The following is a 17961-nucleotide window of genomic DNA, read 5'->3' as shown; positions in this document are numbered from 1 at the left end:
TTTTAATAGTGATTTAAAGGATACTTTTAAGTATGCGTTAACATAAGTTTAGATAGTTGCCACCCCTTAATAACCTCTAAAAAAAATGAAATTTGGTCAAAATCCCAATTTTTTCAAGAATGTTCGTTATTTAGTGCCCTCTTACTTTTATGCAAATCGGAGTGCATGAGTTTTGTTTTAATAGTGATATTAAGGATACTTTTGAGTAAACACTAACAGAAGTTTGGATAGTTGCCACCCCTTCATAACCTCTAGAAAAAATTAAGTTTGGTCAAAATCCCGATTTTTTCAAGAATGTTCGTTATTTAGTGCCCTCCTACTTATATGAATATAAGAGTGCACGAGTCTAAGAACACTAACTGCTCCTCACCCGGTAGTGGTCGAGAAGCAAAAACCCGATTGTCAAAACTCATGCACTTCGATTTGCATAAAAGAAAGAGGGCACTAACTAACGAACATTCTTGAAAAAATCGGGATTTTGACCAAACTTAATTTTTTCTAGATTTTCTTGTTTTTTAAGATTAAATTTATTTTTTAATGCATAATAAAGATAAAAATTAGTACTATTACGTAATTTTATACAGAAGATGTTCATTTCCTTAGATTTTTAAAAATATCCGGCCTGACACAAATAGTAGGCCGGTCAGGCGGAGCGTTAACTTTATGGCTGGCATTTTATGGATAACTTCACACAAACGGGATTTTGCACCAGGACAACGCACCTACCCATAACGCGCTATCTGTGAAGCAGTATTTGGCCGGTAAGCGTACTCCAGCGGCCTGTTTCATAAACCATACTGATAATATTAGCTATTAATATTAGTCTCATAAATTAATAATATTAGTATGCTTTTTTCTGTTTCATAAAAATATATATTAGACTAATAAAAGTGAAGACTAATAATATTATTTTACTAGTCAGCTGTTTACAAGTTAGTGAGGTTATGTCATAATTTGCGGTGCGGTTCCATTAAGTGGCGTTAAATTTGCATAATGTCTAAAATAAGAAGTAAAAGATCGGAAAAGCAAGTTAAGCAACAAAACTTTCTCCGAAAAATTAAAGACATGAAAGATAGTCTATTTGGACAGTTTTCTACCACACTGACCAAGGAAACAAAAAGATCCGCATGGATGGAAGTTAGGGACTATGCGGTTTCTATTGGATTGATTACATGCGAGAAAGACTACACCTACGTGCGTGATGCTACTTGGCCTAATATTCGGAACCGAACAATGGTAAGTAACTTATTACTTCCGCATTATAATCCGTTTGTATACAAACGGATTATTATAGTGTATTAAGATACACTATAATAATCCGTAACCATATAAGTGGTTTAGATATCTCACAAAGTCCTAAAACGTCGTAAAAGTCGGTTTAGAGGAAAAAAATCGTGTCTGTTTTTTTCTAAAAATCTAGTATGTGCGTGTTAAGTAATAACTTTTAAACGACTTAATATTTTGCGTTGCCTATGAGTAAAATCTCAAAAGTGGGGTGAGTCGAATCAGATCCAGTTCATGAGCTTTACGTACTAAACGCAAGGCGCAAAGTTTATGAATTGGGCTTTAAGAGGAAGAGAGGAAAAATTTATTTTATTCATGATAAATAACGAAAGTGATAATACCATTTTTACCCAAAACAAAAAAAAATTGCTGTTTAACTCGTTTATTTTTGTGCATAGAAAGTAACCTTTCCAAGTAAGTTTTCCAAGCGTGTATTTATCATTCCCTACACTGTCCTTTTTCCATCATTTGATTTGACCTTTTTACTAAAATTAATTGTTTTCGGTTGCAGGATGTCTTAAGAGAAAAATCATTGTCCAAAATTCCAATGAAACAAAATACCTCGAGGACCTCAAGAGAAAAAAACTTGAACTAGAAGTCCGAAAATTGGAGTTGGAAGTGTGGGATAAAGAAAGGTCACTTAATGTAAGTCACTGTAACCTTACAAGCCATATTGAAGAGCAAAAGGACACACAAAATATTACTGAATATATTTTAAATGAAGAAGGTGATGTAATCGGTATTAATGAAAAACTATGACTGATTTAAAAAAATATATTGTAGTTTCTTTTATACGTCCTAACCTTTCTTTTATTGTCCTATATTTTAATTAATTATTACGAAAATAATTGTAAAAATAGTTAAGTTTCTCCTCAGCTCCTATATCTATTTCATCTTGTTCTTCTGCATCTATGTTGTCATCATTGGCATTTTCTTCCTCCTCTATGTTATATTGTTCGTTATCTGCTTTTGATATGTTGCAAAGAGTGACGCAACATTTTATCATTTCGCAAGCAAACACTGTATTTCTCAGTCGAACATAATTGAGGCAAGGAAATTTTTCTTTTAAAATGCCTATAGCACATTCAACTACTCTGCGAGTCGTTTTATGAGCTCTTAGAAATCGCATTTGCGAAGCGTCACCGTCATTTCGTAAAACAGGTGGAATAAGCCATGATTTAAGTGGATAAATGGAGTCTCCCAGCAATACAGATCCTGGAAATGGTCGCCAACCGTTTTCCATTCTTTGGAATAATGAACTAGTTCGCAGAACTCTCGCATCACTTACGCTACCAGGCCAGTTAGCGGAAACGTAGTAAAATTTTAACGAAGGACCACAAACAAGCATAATATTTAAAGAGTGGTTTCCATGGCGATCAACAAAAGCTGGTTCATGTAAACTAGGTGCATCAACTTTAATAAGTGTTCCATCAACTGCTCCACAAACAAGCGGCATACCAGCAATTTGTTTAAATTGATACATAACTCTTCCAATATCATCGGGCCAACAAACGGTTTCTCTAAGCATGGTTCTGTTAATAGATAGAACAACTTTGTGAACTGTACGGCATACTGTAGCTTTTGAGATGCCATGCATATCTCCTGCACTGTGATACTGCATGCCACTTCCAAGTCAATGTAAAGCAACCATTAGTTGCTGTTTCGGCGTTAACGCGTAATTTCGCCTTGTATCGTGGGCTAGTTGTTGTTCTATTCTGTTTAAAATTACGTAGAACTTCGCACTAGGTAACCTAAATCGTTCATTAAATTCATAAGTATCTTCTATATAAAAATAGGAAATTCGTTCCCTAAATATTCTTGGTCTTCTCACAAAAACTCTCTCTTCCTCGTCACTTGATTCAGAATCGCCCATTTTGTAAACTTTTGCAAATTAACTCTATTATTCTAACTCACATTATTATACTAAAAACACTCATAAAAATACATCAATTTTATTAGTAAAATTTATGAAGTCTAGGTATTTATGAAACAGTTCTCAAATTATCCTAATAAAATGTACTAATTTATTAACCAATACGCTAATAATTAATAATATTATCTAATAAGTTTATGAAACATAAATTGATAATGTAAACTAATATTACTAGATTTTTGCCAATAATATTGGACTAATATTTTTTATGAAACAGGCCCCAGTGCTTGAACAAGCGCCGTATTCACCAGATTTGGCCCCGTGCGAAATCTGCTTTGAAAGGGACCCGATTTGAGTCGATGGAAGCGATAAAGCAAAAAAACGGCAGAGCTCCTAAAGGCCCTCATCAAAGAAGACTTCCAGTACTGCTTCGACCAATAGAAAAAACGTATGGAAAGATATGTGGCGAGGGGAGGGGATTATATTGAAGGGGAGCATTCGAATGTATAATAATTTTTATAATATAACCAGTCTCGTTATTTAATAGTCAGACCTCGTATAATAAGATCCTTACCGAGGACATGTTTGATCACCAAATAGTTTTGTTGTTCCAGTTTCATAAACGTGCCCCAGTTACTTTTGCCTTCTGGAACAGGGTTGGCGCTCACCCAACCGTTACAGGCGTAAGAATAAAAATCCTCGCAGGGATCCACGGAAAAGTCCATGGAGCTTAACACGTTACTCGCTATGTGAACGCACGATTTGTTGAGGCAAGGTTGGTCGGCTTCCAGACGTTTTTTAAACTCCTACAACGGAACATTTTTAGGGTTTTTTTTTCGGGATTTTTTTTTGAGATTTACTACCTTGAAATTATCCAAGTGGTGTCCCATCACTTCTACGGCCACGATTAGAACTACGACCACCATAAAAAGAAGTCCGCACATAATAATTAGGGCGCGTTCCAGGTTGGACAGGGCCTCCCATACTTTGGCACGGGGGTGATAACGGATGTGGGTCGCACTAGCACTGATTCCTGAAAAGATTTTTATTTTAAATCCGATTTTTGCGGAAAGGGTTGGTTTTATTGGAAAAATTGTAGGGTTACTTTTGATAGAGAATTTTATGGTTTACATGTTTGGTTTTTTTCATTTAAGTAGTAGCTTTTGAGTTACAGGGGAAATAAGGATTCAGTAGGGAAATCGGAGGCAATTTTCTCGAGAACTGTCACGGTTACGAGAAAAATGTAAGAAATAAGATAGGTAGAAAATTGTTGTGCCTATAAATTTCGAAATTACACTTTTTTTTAGTTAAACCATTGGTTTTTAACTTATAGTCCAAAATAAGGCTTCACAAGGAAAATCTCATCTTTTATACTAAATTTTCTCGAAAATAGTCACATGTCCCAAGCAACACACGATGAATAAACGTTTATTTTTGTTTACACCAGATGTACATTTTTGGTCCAACTTTACCTATAAATATCGGATAAAATGTTCGCATGATATACGTTGAGGAATTTAATATTATGTTTATGTTTTATTCACGTTTAACAGGAAGGTTTATTATCACAAAAGTTAAACGTTTAAGTATAATATATTATAAAATGTGTGTAATGGAAAGAGAGATTTTTTTTTAAATAACTTTACTACCAATGTAGAAATTTGTTTTTAAATTTGCAGATGTGTTTTATGCATCAGGGGGAATTCTACGACAAGAAAATTAACTCTTACCAATGGCATCCATTTATTGTAAATTTTATTTAATAAAAATAATAATTTAATAAGTACACCATTGTATTTTTCTAAAATAAATTTTGTTTTTTAAATCCTTGTTTAATTTTGAGCAAATCTGTATTCTTGGGTTTTTTTTAGTAGAATATCTTATTTGGTATAATTATTGTTTCATACACATTACATATTAATACATTTCCTTTTTTTTGACATTTCATTCAGACTTTGTGTATGATGTTCCATTATTATAAAATAAAAAAATATATACGCATATTAAAAGTATATGGTATCCTACACAGTGGCATATTTATGATATCCGGGTCATTTTATAACATATTTGAGATGTAGTAATCAAGTGTAAAGACTAGCTATGTAAGTCCCTTGTCATTTTTTTTTAAATGACGAAATATTCTCCCTGGTATTAACAGAATTGTATATGATATTCCACAATATGATGAATATACCAAAACCAAAAATTTACTAAAAATGGATTGAATAAACATATATACAGGGTGGTTAGAATTTAAACGATAGTTAGAGAATTTAAAAAGAAAAAGACTTTTATTATAAAATTTTTCTCAGAAATGTTTAATAACAAAGATACAGGATGTTAAAGTTAAGAATAATTATTTGTTTATTTACTAACTACCAGCTCAATTTTAATTAAAATTCGCATGCATGTTATTGTAGTGAGTAGTCAATTACTGATGAAGCCAATTTTTGCATTTTATTTTGGTGGTTACATACTGAAAAACTGAAAAGTGTTCCTGTGTTTTCATTAGTATTTTTTTTGAAATACTTGTAAAATATGGATGCTAAAAGAAAAGGATTAAAAGGCCGACTTAGGTTAAATGCAGTTAGAAAATGTGCAGGTCCGAAAAAAGGATAGATTGTAAGTATATATGTAATTACAATGTTTTTTGTTTTCATAATTATAATTTTTAATGTCCGTTAAATTAGTATTGCTCTTTGGTAAGAAATAAAAAAAAGTACGATCCGCACCGAAGCACTATGTTGGCAGAATCATGACGTGCGCATTGTTCATTTTAGAGAAATTTAAAATATAATGTTTATTTAACAATTTAACGTAAATAGTTTTTTTATTGGTCCTTTGTTTTTTCTTTAATCTGCCTAAACATTACCTGTCCATTTTAATAGACATTGGGACTTAATCACCACAATTTGTTATTACCGTCTTTTTGCTTGTTTTAGCTGTATTCGGCCAAAAATAGTTTTTGAGGCCTGGAGAAGACGACGAAAAGTTAGAGAAAATTTTGAATCTTATCCAGGACGACTCAGACTGTGGAATGTCCGACGACGAAGGGAAAACTGAAGATCTGGATATTGAAAACAATCAGCAAGAAGATGAGGCTGAAAATGTTGAGTCTAGCAGTGAAGATGAGGAGGACAACCTTCCTCTTAGTGTCGTTAAAAATAATTTAACAACTTCCAATGTAGTTCCAACTTCTTCAAGGAGAGCTGTTTGGAAGAAAAATCCTGTATTCTCACCTCAGGAATTTGGAGATTCCTCTCCTGCTGAATCTGATTGTGAAAGTTGAAGTACATGAGCCGCAAAAGACTACCTCGCAATGTATATTGATGATGAACTTTTTCAAACAATGTGTGACTGTACAAATGCTAGATATGTTGAATTAAAAGGATTATCTCTGAAACTTACGTTAAATGAGATAAAACAATTTTTTGGCGTAGTATGCCTAATGTCCTGTTTAAAGTATCCAAGGATTAGACTGTACTGGGCCAAAACAACTAGAGTTTCAGCGATTGCAGATGTTATGGCCAGAGACAGATTTTTTGCGATAAGGAGCAAGGCAAAAATACTTTTTTGGAAAATACAGCTAAAAATCTTGGCATTAATAGAGATTTTACTTCCAGGATCACATATTTACCACGACAGATATTTTACAACCATTCCACTTCTTGAATACCTCCATGAACGGAATTTGTATAGTACTGGTACCATAATGAAGTCACGTGTACCAGCAGCTGTTCACTTGACACCTGACAAAACGTTGGCAAAAATGGCTCGTGGAACCTCAGAACAGTTTAAAAGGGAGGATGGCAAGTTAGTTGTTGTGCAATGGTATGATTTAAAATCTGTTCTAATGGCATCTACGGCTTTAGGAAGTCAACCAATCAATGAGTGCAAGCGATAGTCAAAAAAGACGGGAAATAACTCCAAGTCTCAAGACCTGAAATTGTGGAAAAATACAATGACTGCATGGGTGGAATTGATCTCATAGATAGAATGATCAGCTACTACAGAATTCAAGTAAGGTCAAGAAAATGGACAGTAAGAACAAATTTCAATTTTTTTTTGATTTGGCAATGTCAAACTCTTGGGTTCTTTATCGGAGAGATAAAGCATTTTTTAAAACACATCCCCGAAAAGTTCAGCAATTTCTTGAATCCAAAATAGAGATTGCCACATACTTGCTAACAAGACAGCCTGATGCTGCAATAGACATGCCACGAAGTATGGCTACTAGAAAAAACCCAGCAGGAAATATCATGGTTGACTCTTTATCTCCAAATTCAACTAATAGAAAAAAACGCGAACATTTTCCTGAAATAGATTCTGAGATAAAAAATTCTGTAAAATGCAAATTAAAAATATGTAATAAAAAAACTAAATTTTATTGTGATACTTGCGAAATTTTTTTATGCATAACAAGCAATAGAAACTGTTTCAAAGAGCTTCATTCTAAACAATTTTGGAATAACTGCATTTTTTTTTTCAGTAAAACTTGTATTTTTTTTAATTTTGCATGCAGAAATATAATATTTTCTGAATTCTTAAGCTATGTTGACATTTTTAAATTTTTATTTTTAAAATGTTAGTTTAAAATGAAACATATATTTCTTATTTTAAGAATTTAAAATATTTTTGTTTATTCTATTTTTTCTAGGGATTAAGACCCAATTTCCACTTAAATGGACACCAGTTTTTTTGTTAACTATAAAAAAAATTTAAAAAAATATTAACAAAAGTTGTTTCTTTTTACACTTTTAAACGAAATTTAAAAGGATTTTTTTCCTAAAAAAAACACCTCTGGGTCCCAGGAGGATTAGGAACGAAAAACTAAATAAAACCATATATTAGGAACGAAAAACTGGAATAAAAAAACGCCCAAAAGAGTTTCTATAAAACGAAAGAGGAACAAAACAAGCATATTATCCCACTCTTATCTGCAACACCTTGGACAGGGTGAAATACACCCCTAAAATCTTAAATAAAAAGGGGAGTCGAGTGACATCAATTTCCTGAAATGTGGCTTTCTATGGTATCATTGGAAAACATTTTTCAAAAGCTTCAAAATGATCTATTACTCGACCCCCCTTTCTATTTAAGATTTTAGGGGTGTATCTCACCCTGTCCAAGGGGTGCAGATAAGGGTGGGATAATATTCTTCTTTTTGTTCCCCCTTCGTGTTATAGAAACTGTTTTGAGCGTTTTTTTATTCCAGTTTTTCGTTCCTAATATAAATGGTCATTTCAAGTTTTTAAATTGTCACCCCGTATATTATTCCATTCCTAAATATTCCTAATCACTACAATAAGTTCCTTTTTTTTAAATCACTTCCTTTTTAAGAATTGCCAAATAGAGAATAAAACCCTTAAATTCATATAATTTTTACCATCCAAGAAATTTGGAATTTAAGAGAGATTGATAGAAAACCGGAATAATCCTGTATTTTTAGGCTATTTTAATAATAGTGTTGATTTAATTTAATAGGCTTTAGTAATCTGAATTTTTATTATCAGTGCAATTAATTAATTTAATACATTTATTAAATTAATTTACTGCCATTTTCATAAAATCATAATGATTAATCAAAACACGAACACAACTTTTTCCTTAAAAAATAGTAGGTACCTAGTTGATTCAAATATGCCTTGACTAACATATAGAGCTGATTCCAATATGACTCTTATATTTAAATTTAAATAAAATATTTAGAATACGAACCTGAAAACCTCCCATCTCATCAAGTATCAAGTACTCATATAATCAGCAGAGGCCGCCACTGTCGCTGCTAGTAAAAATGCACTTGTAAGGCTCTCGAAATCCGCGAATATTTCAGCAATGGTTTAACTTTTTTTTTTTAAATTTGACTAGCATTTAAACAAAGGTTTGGTCGATGTCTATAATTATGTTTAAACTTAATTTAAAATTTATAATTACTCTTAAATGGCGTTTGAATATTAACAATGTTTGATTAACAAATTTATATATTTCTAGGCATATCCTCAGATTTTCATATAATTACGGACATGTGTTGATCCTTTATCCATAAAATAAATAAAAAATTGAGTCAAAAAGTCTAACGGTTTTCAAATTATACCCGGATTTCTAAACCCTTAAAATGATATTTTCGCATGGCCGTGATGCGGAGCCTTAGGTTTTATTTAATAGGTTATTTTACTAGTGCATTTGTAACTGTCTAGTTTTACCGCCCTTTTGTATTAATTAATCTACTTTGTTCTGTTTGTAGCATGTTTTTGTTAAGTAAATATTATGATTGATTGATTGCTTCATTGATTAGAGTTGATAATAAATAATCTCTAAGATTTCAAGTTTTTAAAGTCAATTTTCTCCAAAACCGCTAACTTTAAGAGAAAAATCCAAAGAATGTTTTTAATAGAAAAAACTACGATCTACAACTTTGGTTATTACGGTTTTTTCCAATAAATTAGTAGTTTTTACATAATTACTTAAATTGCTATTTTTCTAGCAAAAAAAAGCTACTCGTAACTTTAAGGCCAATTTTCTTCAAAACTGCTCACTTTACGAAAAAAGTGTAATTATAGTATTTTTAATAAAAAAATTACGATTTATAAATTTTGTAATTTGTAGTTAGTTTTTTCCATTAAATTAGTAATTTTTACATAATTAGACAACATAGTCAAATTGTTACTTTTCTAGCAAAAAGTCCAACTTTAAAGCCAATTTTCTCCAAAATTGTTCACTTTACGAGAAAAATTCAAATAATATTTTTAATAGAAAAAATTACGATCTATAAATTTTGTAATATAAGTTTTTCCATAAAATAAGTAGTTTTTACATAATTATAGTCATTAAGACGTTGACTGCCGTAATGCTGAAAAAAAATCAGTCCCTCCAACCAACTTGTTTTTTTCTTTCAAAAGTTAATCTAGAACACTTATGAATATTTATAGTTTTACAAAAAAATCTAATTAGAAACTTTTTGGTAATTTTTATATGAGACTCTTCGTATGGTCACGCGACCTCAATGGCCGTGTGCAACAAATGTTGCGTCTCACTTGCACCTACCCGAGCCTGTCATTTCGTGAGGCAGAGTCGTACGTAGCATTCGTATTAGGCATCCTTTTTCTTCCGAATGCACAAATTCGGAAAAAAAACTTTATAAGCTATGCATCGAAACGGGATATACTTACAGTATGTTGATTTATTGTGGGCAAGATCGGGTAGAGGGCCAATCTTTATCACAAAAAGTACTACTCACTCTTGCAAATGACTTACTTGACAAAGGACGTATTATTTTTACAGATAATTATTATACAAGTATGGTTTTGGCACATGCTTTACGTGCCAGGAACACTCACTCAGTTGGCACTCTTCAATCAAATTAAAAAATGAATCCTAAGCAAATTGTTAACCAAAAGCTCAGGAAAGGAGAAACCGAGGATGAAAAAAAGTCTTACACCACTTCACTACGCAGGGAGGTGAAGTGGTACCATAAGCTTGCTATTGAGCTTATTATTGGCAGCGCTTGGTGAATGCACATATTTTGCATCAAGAAGTAGCGAATGAAAAAAAGTTCAAGCAGGAGATTGTAAACAGTCTCTTAGGTCTTGATATTGAGCATCCCAGGCGAAATGTTGCTTTGGAAGAGCGTCAACCGTAGAACGTTGAAAGCCTTTCAACTTTCTAAGGCGTCAACATTCCTTGGAAGATGTTGGTAACAGACGTCGATGCGTTATTTGTGATCAAAGTTTTAAAGAGAATCTAGACGCTTTTTTCAGGTACATAACTGTATACAACCAAATAATTTTTAAATGTTTGAATTTGGATGTATTTCGTTTATTTTCTTCTTTCTTGCTTTTATGCTGTATTTTTTAGTTAATAAAAATGTTTATTTTCTATACATTTTATTTTATGAATGACTTATTTTTGAAATCATGAAGATCCACTTTTGAGTCTCAAATTCAAAAACCAAAAATAGTGTCAGGCAGTTACAGCCGCGTTCTTTCAGTTCCATGTAACTCATATAGTACTACAAGTATATAGTATATGTAATTTTTTCTTCACAACTGCTCCTTTACGAGAAAAAAGTAAGCAATGTTTTTAATAGAAAAAACTACGATATATAAATGTTGTAATTACAGTGTTTTTCATTAAATTAGGTAGTAATTTTTACACAATTAGTCTAATCGTCACTTTTGTAGCAAAAAGTCCAACTTTCAAGTCGATTTTCTCGAAAGCTACGGCATTTATTAAAAAATGCTTAAAACATTTTTGATGTAGAATTTTTCAATGAACAATTTCTGTAAAAGCAATTTTTCTATTTGATCAGTAGTTTTCAAGTAATTAGTCAAAATGAGACTTAATTGTCTAAAATTTCATCTTTAAAGCCAAATTTCTCAAAGACAATCGCATTTAAACAAAAATACCTAGATACATTTTCGATAGAAAATGTATCTAGATACAATTTTTATAAATAAGGGCAGTTATTAAACGAAAAATTTTTATACAATAAGTCAAACTGTCACTTTTCCACTAAAAACTCCAATTTTCTCAAAAACAGCTACATTCACAGTAAAAGTGCCCACAACATTTTTGATAGAAGACTAACCAATATAAAATTTTCATTTAGACACTTTTCAAACCAATTATTACTATACAATAAGTAAACAAAATACAAATACATTAATAAAATACAAATCGTTTATTTGTCAAAATAAGAAAAAAAAAGAATACATTTTATGAAAAAAAAAGTATGACAAAAAGGACAGTTCATCGATTATAAAAAAAAACCACATGCTCCTTATATTAACCCTTTAACTGCTCCAGGCGTATATAAACGGTTGCGTCAAAGAAATTATTTAACGACAAGCTGCTCTGGCCGTATAAACACGATTAAAAATGGTGATATTTAAAGACGCATTGGAACCATTTCAAAATGCCATTTAAACCAAAATTTTATACGGACGATGAGTTGTATCAAATTCTGGCTAACAGCGAAAGTGAAGATGATGATGTCGTGAGCAATTCAGGCGATTATGGCTGGTTAGACGACAGTGAACCTACTGCTGGTCCAAGTACTTTAAGTAAGCAAAATTACGTGGAAGAAGATAATTTACCGAGTATTATATCCTCATCTGATTCCGAGTCGGAAGAAGAAGATCTGGTTGTACCCACTAAAAAATTTAAATCAGATTACATTTGGAAATCATCTGATCTGTCTCCTGTAGTACATAATTTTGATAACAGTACGTCTGGCTGTCAGATTCCCCAGTTAGACATGTCTAGTACGGCACTGGATTGTTTCAAAATATTTTTTGATGAAAATGTAACCCAATACGTCGCGGATCAAACAAACCTTTACTCCATATTCGTTACAGAAAATACAGAGTTATCCAAAAGTTCGAGGGTAAATCGTTGGAAAAATACCAATTCCAGCAAAATTTACTGCTTTAGAGCAACAAATTTTCTTATATCGCAAGTGAAAAAAAATTCAATAAATAGTTATTGGACGAATGACAAACTTTTAGCCACTCCTATTTTTTCGCAAATAATGCCCAGGGATAGATTCCTTTTGCTTCTTCGAATGTTACATTTTACAGATAATAACAAAAAACCGGAGAATGACGTTTTACTATGTTTTACTATATTTAGAGAATGACCATTTGAGGGATGTATTTACTAAAACCTTATATGCGTTTCAAAACTTATGCATAGACGAAAGCTTGCTGCTGTTCAAGGGACGGGTATTTTTTAAGCAATACATACCTTCTAAACGACATCGGTTTGGAATAAAATTTTTTCTTCTATGTGACTGTGAAACGGGGTACATTTTAGACTTTATTATTTATGTCGGAGCTGCAACAGAAATAAAAAAAAAATGAATATCTTGACAAGGATATTGGAATATCTGGTAATATTGTTCTAACTTTTCTTGAGCGATATTTGAGCAAAGGTCATTCGTTGTACGTAGACAACTGGTATACAAGTCTCGCATTGTTTACCTATTTACATAAAAATAAGACAAACGCATGTGGAACCGTCAGGAAAAATAGGAGAAATTTACCGAATCTGTCTAAAAACCTAAAGTCGGGAGAAATTGAATATAATTATGTCGACGGATCGGCTTTTAGCTCTAAAGTGGAAGGACAAACGAGAAGTTCGAATGCTTTCGACTTTTCACAACAGTGACATGAAGGATTCTGGAAAAGTAAACAGAACCACAAAAGAAGAAATAAGGAAACCAGTATGTGTACTAAACTACAATGAAAATATGGGAGCGGTAGATCGCAGCGATATGTTACTAAGTTCGGTAGAATGCGTACGTAAAACCGTAAAGTGGTACAAAAAACTTTTTTTTCATTTACTGGACTTAAGTTTATTGAACTCACATGCTGTTTACAAAATGGTAACCGGTAAAAACATTTCTCTGCTAGATTTTCAAGGGCAGCTCATAAAGCAGATTTTAGAAGCACATCATCTTCCACAGCAGCACAGCAGAAGTGGAAGAAGGTCAGCAGATAACCCTTTACGACTAACTGAGCGTCATTTTGTTTCCATGATTCCCGCAACCGCTGCCAAAAAATTTGCACAAAGAAAATGCATTGTGTGTTCAAAACATGGAAAAAGAAGCGATACGCGTTACATGTGTGCACTATGCGATGTGCCGCTTTGCCTTTTGATTTGTTTCGAAAGATACCATTCCTGCAAATATTACTGACTTTTATAAAGTTGAGTATTTCAGTGAGAGTAACTCAACTTCTTTTGGCGAGTTCTACAAGCTGGTAAAATAAATATAATATATAAATAAATAAAAAAAAATACTAATTTAAATTAGCCATACGCTGCTCCGGACGTAGATATGTGTTTCGGGCTAGAAAGTGCCGCACGGCCGGCACGGCGTAAAAAGCTAACTTAGCAGTGAAAGGGTTAAGGATAGCATATGTGAACTTTTATATAAAAAAAATCCCACTCTATTTTGCCAGATTTGTCAAAAGCAACTATACAGGGTTTCCATCTATAACCTGACACATTTTAACTGCTTATAAGTCGAGAACGAAAAATGACAACAATGTGCGGTTTTCACAGAACATCGTCAATATTTTTAAAGTGTTTTTTGACAGTGTTGCTAAGTTTCAAAATTTACCTGAAATAGGAGGAAAAAAATTGATGATTTTCAAAGGCCGATTTCTCAAAAATTTTAAATGTAACACTCTGTACTTTTTAATTTCACATGAAAGCCTGTTAAATCCCCTTTCCGAAAATGTATAAATTGTCTTAAATTCATTATTTTTTTTTACAGAGCCAATTTTAGTAAATGACACCTTTTTGAAAATTTTCCTACAATAAATACCTATTAAATAACATTCTTGGTATCAAGTGAAAACAATAACAATTGTAGCTTGTCAAGGAGGCTGTAAGTTGCACAATTTGTTTTGTGGGCTTTAACTACTGTCAAATCTTTTTAACGTCATTCGTTGGGCAGTCCCAATAATTTGATTTCTATATGTATTTTTGCATTTTTTAAAGATTTTGAAAGGTTTAAATATGTTTACCACCCGGGAAAAGGCACGTTGCGTGTTATTATTTAGTGAATGCAAATCAGTTACGCAGACAAGAAGAAGATTTAGGCTGATTTTTGAAAGGGCGCCACCTTCACGTAATTCTATACTTCATTGGGTACGCCAATTTTCCCAGGAGGGAACAGTTAAAAGAAAAGTTATAAGAAACCTAAATGCACAAGATAATCTGTTGGATGATATTTTTCTGGTAAAAGAAGTGTTGTCCTTAAACAATAACCAAATATCTATTAGGAAGATAGCTCAAACGACAAATATGTCAAAAAGTAAAGTACATAAAATTCTAAAAATAATTAAGTTTAAACCCTACAAAATTTAAACTCTCCAAAAAATAGAAAATCGCGCCCTTGAAAAAAGATACAAGGGCTGTTCAATAAAGACTCAGACTCTCGCCACGAGCAGCTATGTAATACAGGTGGCGCGATCTCGTGCTCATGGCATGAAACAATATACTAATACCTATTTACAGTACAAATTTGGTAGCGATCTTATCATTAGTGCTCAAGTAGTGACATTGCGAAGAAGACGTGTATGAAAGTCGCCTCTAATATTTACAATGTCTGGATGTCGAGAACAACGTTACGCGATTAAATTTTTGGTGATATCGGACAAAAAACCATTTGAAACATATCGTGAGTTAAAGAATGTGTACGGTGAAGCTTGCATGAAAAAATCCACGTGTTTACAGTGGCACGCTGCCTTCCGAAAAGGTAGAGAGAGCTGTGAACTGGAAGGCGGTCCAGGAGCGCCTGTTACTGCGCTTCGTAAAGAAACGATAAACACAGCTGGCTGTCTAATCGCTACCGATTTAGCACCGAACGACTTTTTTCTTTATCCCACTGCAAAAAAGGACCTGAAAGGAAGGCAGCGTTTTTCCTCTGGAGATGCTGCTGTTAAAGCTTTAGAGGCGATTTTTAAGTGCATGACTAAGAAGAGCTTCGAGGACGCGTTTTTGGAGTGGCAGCGGCGCTGGAATAAATGTATCGCCTTGAATGGTGACTACTTTGAACGTGACAGAAGCGTTGATGTATAATTCTTTGTAATAAAATTTTCATAGCCTGAGTCTGAGTCTTTATTGAACAGCCCTAATATTTAATGTGCGAAACACTACTAGATCTTTTTAGAAATGAGCCGGATACCAATTTAATAATGTCTGATGAGGCAACATTTCACATCAGTGGTCGAGTAAATAAGCATAATTGCCGAATTTGGGGAGATGAAAATTCCCGAGTGTTTAACGAATGTGAAAGAGATTCTCCTAAGCTGAACGTTTGGTGTGCAGTATCGAAATCTAAAATTTATGGGCCATTTTTTTTTCAAGAAGCAACTGTGAATAGAAACAATTACACCGATATGTTGGAAACATTTTTTTATCCTCAACTTCAGCAGGATGGAATTTTAGACACACACAGAAAAATCTTGATGGATTTTTTCACATTTTGTTGTGTAAAAAAAAATGTTTAATTTTAATACACAATTGTTAGATAATATCTCACAGTCCTGTATAAAAATTCTCAGGCATTTTGTATATGTTTTAATGTGTATATTTCATACAATTATTGCATATTAAATTAATACAATATAAGTGGATATTAATTATTAAGATAATGTGTATAAATATTCCACATTTTTTTTTTTTTAATCCAATGCAGTTTGGTAAAAAATCTAATAACCAAGTATATTTTTACTACAATTTTTAATTATTTTTTTATTCTGGCTTGTGTTGATTTTATTTACAATTGTGTAGAATAAAAAAGATTCTTGCTAATAGCCCTTCACAATTATAGAATTTTAAACTATGTATTGTGTAGTTATAATACACAATTGTGTATAAAGGAGGACGCGCCCGACGCCCTTGCCTTTGCCGCTAGAACTTCGTTGTTAGCGTCAATGTTGCCAGTTTCAATATTAAACAGTTGTAAAGATATGCATCAAAATTTGCAGTCGATATAACGTTGTTAATTGAAAATAATTTAATAGGATATTTAAAAATAAGCCCAATCATCATAAGTTCTAATTTTATTTATTTAAATAATATCGTGATAATAACACGCGTAGGGAAAAAGGAAACGTAACTTTTTTAATAGGCGGTGTAATCTTTAAGATACATTTGATGGCAGCATTGCTATAATTCCCAGTGCCACAGGTGTTCAACTGTTCATTTTTCAGTCCTTCAATCAATCGGCTTGCATTAATTTGTTTTAAGGTTTTTTCGTTTTGTTAAGTGTTAAAATTGCATAAGAAAAAAATGGATATATTCGTTGAAGATAAACTTAAGGAGTGGGGTTTATTGGACCAACTCCAGGAGCAGTTTGTAGATAGGTAATTAGGTAAGCACCATATTTTTTTTTGCATTTATTGTATACTTTGGAATTTACTGGATATTTTGATGTTTAGACAGGTAGCTGTTCAGTGATAACTGATAACTTTACTTATAGAATATCCAATTTTAATGTAGAGGTCGGTTAAATTTGTAACCTTTATTGCATTTGTATTTCAATTTGTATTACAAAATGGTATCTACTTAATCATAGCACTGTCTGACAGTCCTGTACCGTCCTTTTCAAGTCCTGTAGTAGTATTGTAAGGAAATTTGAACACCTATACCTACATATACCTACTCACTGTGGGCAGCCACTAGCTCTCACACTCTCTATGGTAACTAAACTATTATCAACAAACTAAAAACCTTTTAAAATTAAATTTTAAAAATTTCCTAAAAATTACCTAGGCTATTAATATTAAAACAAATAATTAAGATTTTTTTTATTGGATAGGAAGGAAGGCTCCTGTAGAAATATCGTGTCCACCAAGATCCCCTAAACTTACATGGAGCTATAAAGGAGACAGTGTAAAATATCTATGGAAAAAACTTAGGTTTGAAACGATTGAAGAAAAGATTTAATACATTGCTCTAATGTATTAATGGTGGAATTTTCGAAAATATTTCATACAATTAAATAAATTGTTAAAATAAAAAAACAGCTTTTTTTTATCCTGTTTTTCCCAGGCGCACTAGAATTTATTATTACACAGATTTATGACGAAATTCTCTAAAATGTATTTTAAATTTTTAAACAATTTGTTTATTTTTTTTATACAAATATATTGATTATTTTTAAATTTTTATGAATATAAATACAAAACATTGTAATAAAAAACTCCAGTTCTTATGTTAATTTGATATACAAACCTAAAATAAGTAACCTACACTATATTTAAATTTATAAAACAATATATAGTATTATT

The 17961-nt window shown here is 32.2% G+C and overlaps 1 protein-coding gene across 4 annotated transcripts in view; it reads right to left on the bottom strand.

Annotated features, from left to right (window-relative positions):
- Nucleotides 1–651: 651 nt before the first annotated feature.
- Nucleotides 652–17961, bottom strand: part of LOC126749476 (neprilysin-3-like) — a 33577-nt gene continuing 16267 nt past the window's right edge. For 2 of the 4 annotated variants that reach the window (XM_050459169.1, XM_050459168.1), the window contains exons 3-4: nt 4021–4190; nt 652–3963 (exon numbers count right to left, since the gene is read on the bottom strand). In XM_050459169.1, the coding sequence (XP_050315126.1) occupies nt 3694–3963; nt 4021–4190 (440 nt within the window). In that variant the 3' untranslated portion in view covers nt 652–3693. The remainder of the gene's footprint in view (nt 3964–4020; nt 4191–17961) is intronic. The other 2 variants (XM_050459167.1, XM_050459166.1) reach the window with 1 other exon arrangement.

This window comes from Anthonomus grandis, unplaced genomic scaffold, assembly GCF_022605725.1.
Source record: "Anthonomus grandis grandis unplaced genomic scaffold, icAntGran1.3 ctg00000036.1___fragment_2___debris, whole genome shotgun sequence".
In the NCBI taxonomy this organism is placed as follows: domain Eukaryota; kingdom Metazoa; phylum Arthropoda; class Insecta; order Coleoptera; family Curculionidae; genus Anthonomus; species Anthonomus grandis.
Note: the sequence above shows the minus strand (reverse complement) of the source record. Positions and strands in the feature narration are given on the sequence as shown.